Source organism: Myxocyprinus asiaticus, chromosome 33 (genome assembly GCF_019703515.2).
Source record: "Myxocyprinus asiaticus isolate MX2 ecotype Aquarium Trade chromosome 33, UBuf_Myxa_2, whole genome shotgun sequence".
NCBI lineage: Eukaryota > Metazoa > Chordata > Actinopteri > Cypriniformes > Catostomidae > Myxocyprinus > Myxocyprinus asiaticus.
Genome location: NC_059376.1, coordinates 16,308,656 through 16,317,507, shown reverse-complemented (window position 1 = coordinate 16,317,507; position 8,852 = coordinate 16,308,656). Strand labels below are relative to the sequence as shown.

At 39.5% G+C, this 8,852-nt stretch overlaps 1 protein-coding gene across 1 annotated transcript in view; it reads right to left on the bottom strand.

The window, feature by feature from the left end:
* Window positions 1–3,494: 3,494 nt before the first annotated feature.
* The window catches only part of LOC127424631 (NPC1-like intracellular cholesterol transporter 1), a 32,526-nt gene continuing 27,168 nt past the window's right edge, over window positions 3,495–8,852 (bottom strand). Inside the window, exon 19 of the mRNA XM_051669985.1 lies at window positions 3,495–6,720. Within this exon, the coding sequence (XP_051525945.1) occupies window positions 6,512–6,720 (209 nt within the window). The 3' untranslated portion in view covers window positions 3,495–6,511. The remainder of the gene's footprint in view (window positions 6,721–8,852) is intronic.

The window sequence follows — 8,852 nt, the reverse complement described above, 5'->3', positions numbered from 1 at the left end:
TTATTTTTAGCTCTCCATTTGCTCAGTAGTCTTTCTGTTCTTGAGTATTTAGTTTTTCTGTGTTCTGAGAAAAGCGGAAAACAATTGTGAAATTTATCATTTGATTTCACAACTTGTTGCCCTTTTCCCTGGAAGATATGACGAGATCTGTTTATTAATATCAGTCTCCATGAACAACATGTTTATACTCCACATTTCTAGAGAGATCTGATTATACTAGTCCGTGGTCTATGAGATAAGGGTGTGTGTGTGTGTGTGTGTGAAAGAAAGACACTGCAACATTAAATATGATTCAAAATGTCTGAATATTAAATATTTTTAAAATGCATTTTAACTTTTGTTTTTGCTAATATGTAATCAGATTTTTTTATGATAATGTCATTCATTGACAATATGTACAATGTGTACACTAAGTATACTAGAACATTGCTTAAAGGGATAGTTCACCCAAAAATAAAAATTCTGCAGAACACAAATTATGATTTGTAGAAGAATATTTCAGCTCTATAGGTCCATACAATGCAAGTGAATGGGTGGCAAAATTTTGACGCTCCAAAAATCACATAAAGGCATCAGTGTTTTAATCCATATTGTCAGATGTGATATGATAGGTGTGGGTGAGAAACAGTTCAATATTTAAGTCCTTTGTTGCTTAAAATTCTTCTCCCTGCCCAGTAGGGGGCGATATGCATGAAGAGTGCAAATCACCAAAAACACAAGAAGCAGAAAGTAAAAATTGTCTGTTTCTCACCCACACCTATCATATTGCTTATGAAGATATGGATTTAAACACTGTAGTCTTATTGATTACTTTTATGCTGATTTTTGGAGCTTCAAAATTGAACCTGATTTTTCTTATCATTAGAGCTTATAAGCACAGCACTACTGTCCCCTTCAACACTTGCACTTTATCCAAGTTCACATTTAATCCCAAACCCCCCACAAACACATTATATCTTTGGGTCAGTCTCCTTGATAAAAAACAAAACAAAACATTTATTGAAGGCTCACGAAAGCCCCAAAATGGCCCAGTTACATTTAAAGTAGAAAGACAAGTGATTTGATCTGAATCCTTGACTCTGCCTCAGATGAAACCAACATGCTGAAACTGTGGCACTTCATGCCTTCTTTATTATGTCACGGTATATGTCTACATTGGGGAAAACGTTACAAGACCCCAGATAACAGTTTAACAGGTGCACTTGTGTGTTTGCTATGCCTTTGTTCACAGGTGCAATAGCTGCAGCAGTGTTCATAGGCTTTCTATTAGCCCTCTATGCTGTTCTTTGGAAATGCATGGTTACACAACCTAAAAGGTATTTTTCTTTTTCCTGATCTATCTGTCTGCCTGTCACTTAAATACACTTAAAAATCCTTAATTATTCAAAAATATGTTATGTAGTTTTTTATACTTTGTCCCATTCTCTGTCTGTGTTAGGAGGAAAAAAAGAAGTTTTAAAGTTCGTGAACAGAGGTCTCTTGTGTGTTGACCTCAGGGCAGAAAGTCTCCATGTCCACTAGAGAGTCTCAGAAACTGATTTTTAGGTCAGACTTTCTCCTGCAATGTATTAGTACCCTCATAAACTGTGTTTTGGTCTTCTAATGCTCACTGATTTAAGTAACGGACCGTTTCATGGATGATGGACCTGGAGGCCTCTGCTTATGAGTTGTACAAATTCATCAGAAGATCAATGTCTGCTCTGTTTCATAAGTCATCCATCTGGTTCCTTATCTAACTTGGCTGATCAGCACATATTGTCCAAAATTACAAGAGGAGTTGCATTTTCTGCAATGGTCATGGAGGAAAAGATGTGAATCTTTAGTCATTAAACTTAATCTTTGCTTACACAAGCCCAGATGTGTTCTTGTGGTGTGTGGTTAGTTTACTTGAGGATATGGTGTCTTCAGAATGCATAAAAGGTGCAACAAGCTAAATGTCCACTAGATGGTAGAGGGCTCTATATTTTTCTCCCCAAGGTGAAACATGATGGCAACCGCCCAAGAAGTGCCATATAGTCTTCATAGGCTTATATCCCTATAAGTTTAAGTATTTTAAAATGCTGGGACATTTATTTGATTGTTGTTAGCTATGCTAATAATACATGACAGATATTATACATTTTAAGAGCCTTGGCCCTTATTGTCCTCACCCAAATATTCCTTTTGACCATAGTGAACTCTGCACCAGTAGAGAGAGTGAGTTTGTACATGTGTGAGAGCAATTTCCCATACGCAGCAATATTGATCACAGAGCAGCAGAATTCTGGGTTAAAGTTGTTGATGTGTGTGTACATGTGTATGAGTGTAAGAAATGGAGTTGCAGATTGCTGGTTTCTATTGCAGGTGGTTTGTTTGCACAATTTGGCCCACTGCACTGTTGTGTTGTGTTTTGTATTTTTATTTGTTTTGTTTTTTATGAGGGGTGTGTGTGTGTGCACGTCCTTTGTTCATTTTGGATTTTCCTTTCATTTTGGATTTTAATGTTAATGGAGTAGTTCAGCCCAAAATTCTGTCATCATTTACTCATCCTCATGCTGTTCTAAACCTGTCTGCCTTTCTTCTGTAGAACACAAAGGGAGCTGTTGGGCAGTTTGTTAGCCTCAGTGTCCATTTACTTCCATTGCATGGAAAAAAGATGCAATGAAAGTCAATGGTGACTGACACTAACATTCTGCTTAATTTCCTTTTGTGTTCGACGTGAGAAAGTCATACAAGTTTGGAACAACATGAGGTTGAATAAATGATGACAATTTCCATTTTTGGGTGAACTAACCCTTTATATACTAAATTCCTTCATGGTTACAAAGTATATGTAAAGATCAGTGTTGAGGATATAGTTTGCCTCTGGTGTGGCTGTATAAATCTTCATTTGTCACTGCACAAAGTAGTGCTGTTAATAGTAGCATGCTACTATAGATGCATGTAAATGTGAACTGTGACTTGCTGACACCATGATGTAAAATGACTAATATTTTTTTGTAACTTTAATACTTGCGAGATAATTTTATATTCAAGTAAGGTCATTAATAATTGTACCGTTCATTTGAGCCACATCATTGCATAAAGAATGTTTCACTTAATGTGTCTTTTACCAATTTTTATGGTGCTTGAATGTATTGCAGTTCTGCTGTTAAGTTGCTTACTCTCTAATAAATATCAAGCATTTGTTTTTACATACTGTAGTATTTTAATGATTGCCTCTGAATTGGGATAGCATTCACACGCACTGTAATTCCAATGGTCCAGTGGTCCATTTTTACACACTGATCATGCATTTCTGCCATAATTTAGCAGTGTAAATCTTGCAAACTTTGTTTACATTTTTAAAAATATTTTATGTACTTTATATTACTATACTTTGTCTTATATTACCCTGGTATTGAAAAAAAATAAAAAAAATAAAAAAGTTAACACAGCTGCAGTGTGAGTGACTGTAAATTTGGCATTTTTCTCTCTTACTGTCGTAATCCATCACTCTCTATTTTTTAATTTTGTGGAAAGTCAGGGAAATGTAATGGTGGTTTTGCTAATGCTGTTGGAGCAAATGGAAACAAATAATATTTGCTGTGGTCTTGCATGTAGTGTACCTCTAAAGAAGTTTACCTACTACAGTTTTCGGTTTCCAAACCCAGAAATGTGAAAAGGGCCCTTAAACTATTTCTAATAGTACTAACAGTGGTAAACTCTACCATACTGCAGGTAAATGTGATTTATTCTAGTCCTTTTAGTTTAATGTCTTACCATACAAGTTTAGAGATGGAGCTGTGTAATATACTGAACTCTCACCATGTGCAGAATGTACAAATACTCAGTGCATTTTACAAATATAGTGCATTTAATATTACAGTAATCCTTATAATACAAGAGCAGACATTATACTCTTTATACTGGAGTGTTACTAGATTTGTTGGTAACAATTAGGTTCCATTTGTTAACATTATTTAATGCATTAGGTATCATGAACAAACAATTAACAATATAAATATATTTTTGTACATCATTTATTAATCTTTGTTATAATACTATTGTTCATTGTTAGTTAATGTTAGTTTATAATTCAATAACTAATGCTAACATATACAACTTTTAATTGTAAACATGTATTACTATATGTTGTAATTAACATGAACTAAGATTAATAAATGCTTATTAAGTATTGTTCATTGTTAGTTCATGTTAACTGATGTTGTTAACTAATGTTAACAAATGGAACCTTATTGTAAAGTGTCACCGATTTGTTTTCCTCCTTTGAGAGCATACAGTGTTTCTATTCTGAGCAATTAACATTTCACAAAAAATGACAATATTAAATGTAAACAACAACAAAATTAAATAAGACATTACATTTAAAATACACAACTGAGCAAAAAAATGATAATAGTCTTAAACTATTGTACTAACTTCCTTGTTTCTAAAAGAGTGACTTTCAGGGGCTTGTGTAGCTCAGCGAGTATTGACACTGACTACCACCCCTGGAGTCGCGAGTTCGAATCCAGGGTGTGCTGAGTGACTCCAGCCAGGTTTCCTAAGCAACCAAATTGGCCCGGTTGCTAGGGAGGGTAGAGTCACATGGGGTAACCTCCTTGTGGTCACGATTAGTGGTTCTCGCTCTCAATGGGGCACGTGGTAAGTTGTGCGTGGATCGCTGAGAGTAGTATGAGCCTCCACATGCTGTGAGTTTCCGCGGTGTCATGCACAAGGAGCCACGTGATAAGATGCGCGGTCTGACTATCTCAGAAGCGGAGGCAACTGAGACTTGTCCTCAGCCACCCGTATTGAGGTGAGTAACCGCGCCACCATGAGGACCTATTAAGTATTGGGAACTGAGCATTCCAAATTGGGGAGAGAAGGGGATAAAAAAAAAAAAAATAATAATAATCATGAAAAAGAGTGACTTTCAACTCCTTATTTGCCATATTCTACATAAGAACTTAAAGGAATAGTTCTGCCAAAAATAGCTGATATATTCTTATAAAATATGTGTTTGTGTTCTACAGAAGAAAGAAAGTCATACACATCTGTGATGGCATGAGAGTGAATAAATGATGAGAGAATTTACATTTTTGGGTGAACTATTCACTGTTAAAAAAAAACAAATAAAAAAACAACAACAAAAAAAAAAAACTGGCAGCTGTGGTTGCCAGAATAATTATGTAAAAAATACAGTAAAAATGTAAACAACTTTACAGAACAACCTGTACATTTTACAGTTTAAAACTGTTGTAATTTACATGACCACGATAACACTGTAAAAAAAAAAAAAAAAAAAAAATCGGTTAAATTTACAGTAAAAAAGATTTCATAAACTTGATATTAGCCTTCTGAAACTGTAAAAATCTGCTTTTTACTTTATACGGTATTTGTTAATCACCATAGTAACTACAGAAGGGCACATGATGACATGAAACTCATCAATAGTGGATTGCTCTTCCTGGAGCAATGACCAATAAACATGTAGAGACCATCAGGGTAACACATGTGAAATTAAAATAATGCAGTAAACATTAACTAAACTACATCAGATATAAAACTGAACACCCCAATGTATGTAACTGATATTAAAAATAAGAAGAAACATAACTATTCCCATAAAATATAATGAAATGTAATGGGTCACGCAGGGAATTGTGGGAATGCCCGATTACTGTTTTTTACTGTAATTATAACAATAATTTACTGTAAAAAGTACATGTACTCTCTTGTTAAATATAATGTAAATTTTTATCATTACTTATATAGGAAAATCATACTTTTTCAATCTAAAAAATGTCATTTTTACATCAGTTTATTGTAAAAACTACTGTATTGTCTTTTAAAATATGTAAAAAAAATGTAATGTATATTTTACTGTTAATACTCTTTAATCAATGAACGTTTTATTTCTGTAGCATTTTTACAGTCTTTTACTGTTAAAATGACAGACATTTTTTACAGTGTACCTTTAAGATAATCACCAGTGAAGATGATGAAAGATCGACAATCTAGAACACTTACAGTAAGTGTAATGCTGAGCGACGTCTGTGAACATCAAGTTCTTCAGACTGTGATATACAGTTTTGTAGCAGCAACAATGTTATCAAGAAGTTCAAAAGGTGTCAGGAAGCTGACAGCATGATTCTTTTCTGCTTTTACCTGTGATGATGTCTATTGGTCTCAAAACCGATGGGGGAATTCACCAAAAAATGTATTCTAGTATAGTTTTCATGCGCTGTCAAGTGGGACTGTGGGTGGTTAGCGAATAAGACACTGAAACACTGAACTACCGCCAAAGTGTTTTGTGAATTCAAACTGACAATGCAGGTATGCTTTATGACTGTACTGTATATGTATATACTGTATGTATTCCCATTTTTGTTGTTATTCCCCAAGGTCACCTGCATTAGTGCAAGTAATAGCAGACGGTCCCTTCAATCAGAGGAAGAATTCTACGTATTCCTCTTAGGACTTCTAAAGTCAATGCCACTGAAGAGGTAAATTAAAAGAATAAGAGTAGGCCATGAGAGGTCTTGGGTTAAAAAATGGCAACTTCAACATCAGGCTGTTCTTGGCTGCTGTTGTTAGAGTTAATGTCACTCTTTGATGAAGATATGGGCACTATGTTGAGGGATTTTTCATTGTTTTCAAAGCTAATGTTGTCAAATGTAGCTTTGCTCTGGAGTTCCATCTCCTTTTCCCTCTTGTCTTGCATCTGCAGCAGAACTGCCATGTTCACACCTGGCCCTGAACAACACAGATAATCATTTTTTTATTAACAAACATGCGTTCCATTTACTTTAGTTACAACCCTGTTCTAGCACACCTGCTTTTTATTGATTAGATGAGGTGTTTGGAATGAATACTACATAGCACTTAATGTAGACTGCCTACAATTAAAATAAAGTATGCAAAGCAGTATAAACAATGCAACGATGAATGTTTCAAAGTTTCAAAAAGTAGTATGATCGTCCTGGTTACTTTCGTAACCTCCGTTCCCTGATGGAGGGAACAAGATGTTGTGTCGATGTAGTGACACTAGGGGTCACTCTTGGGAGCCCCAAACACCTGCTTTTTTGAAAAAAGGCCAATGAGAATGGGCGAGTGGAATTTGCATGCCACTCCCCCGGACATACGGGTATAGAAGGAGCTGGTATGCAACCACTCATTCAGGTTTTGTGCTGAGGAGCCGAGACCAGGTCCCAGCCATTTCAGCGGCTAGTTCAGCGTTGTGGCAAGAGGGACACAACGTCTCATTCCCTCCATCAGGGAACGGAGGTTACGAAAGTAACCAGGACGTTCCCTATCTGTCCCTCACTCGACGTTGTGTCGATGTAGTGACACTAGGGGTCCCTATACAAAATGGCACAACTAGCTGAACTGTATTGCGTGAGCTGGCGGTGTGTGACGGGCAGACTGCTGTGTGCCTCGTAGCCAATGCATCAGGCCGTCACGTAACCTGCCCCAATGTTCTTATGAGCATCGAACGGTCCATCAGGAACAAGTCGACTGCCCAACTATAGGGACAGGCTAGCCCAGCCAAGACCTCTTTTCCCTCTCTTTTCTCCCCAAAAACAGTGGAATTTGTTAACTGACTGGGAGCCATAAGTGTCTGAATCGGGGGGGGTGTCACCCCCAAGGGGAAGACACCGCGGAGACCACACCCTACCCAGAGAAGGGGGGGGGGGTATTTTGAGTGGAAATATGTCACATGGTCTTTACCGAGCCTTGTCAGAAGTATGTCATGTGGAGATGTCCCATGGTAGGTCCTACCCAAAGGGGGAGGATTTTCTGCAAACAGGTCTAACTGTGCTTGACCGAATCGACTCAAAATCAGCTGGACCACCTGAGGGTGGAGTCTCCACTCTCCCCTGAGGGTAACCTGACATGACAGTGTGTCCGCTCCGGTGTTGAGGTCACCTGGGATGTGAGTGGCTCTTAGCGACTTGAGGCACTGCTGACTCCAGAGGAGGAGACGGCAGGCGAGTTGTGACATGCAGTGGGAGCGTAGACTGCCTTGGCGGTTGATGTAAGATACCGTTACTGTGTTGTCTGTCTGGACCAACACGTGCTTGCCCTGGATCAACGGCTGAAACCTCTGAAAGCAGTACTGCCAACAACTCTAGGCAGTTGATGTGCCAACGCAGCCGCAGGCCAGTCCAAGTGCCGGCAGCTGTGTGCCCATTGCATACGGCGCCCTAGCCCGTCTTGGAGGCATCTGTTGTAACCACGACACACCTGGAGACCTGCTCTATGGGAACCTCTGCCCGTAGAAATGCCAGGTCGGTCCAAGGGCTGAAGAGGCGGCGACAGACTGGTGTGATGGTCACACGATGTGTCCCGCGGCGCCATGCCCATCTCGGGACTCGAGTCCGAAGCCAGTGCTGAAGCGGTGTCATATGCATCAACCCAAGCGGTGTGGCCGGAATGATCACGTCGGACGTACCGGCGGGCGGGGCCTAGCGGTGGGGTGGAGCTCGAGGTGCCACGTCGAGGGAACTCGAGCCCCGTGGCCGTGCTGAGTCCAGGGACATCGAAGCACTTACCTAGCTCCTGCCGCCCACCATAAGATTGGTCGAGGAGGGGGGAGGAGGAATCTTGTCCCCGTAGTCCACTGGAACCAATCCCGTGTGGGCGTGTTTGTGCCACAGCTGGGCGCACAGGGGCGGGGGGTCTGCCGCTGGAGTGCCATACCTGCTAAAATGGGACGGTGGACGTGACGATGGCCGTGTGCACTGGATATGTGACCCAGGAGACAAGGGAACCATTCTTTTGTCAGGCTTTTGGGCAAAAGATTCTCCTCCTGGCCCTCCACCGGGGGATGGAGTGATCTGTCGAACAGCCCCAGAGAAGTGGATCTCCTCGCCCCTGGGTCGCCC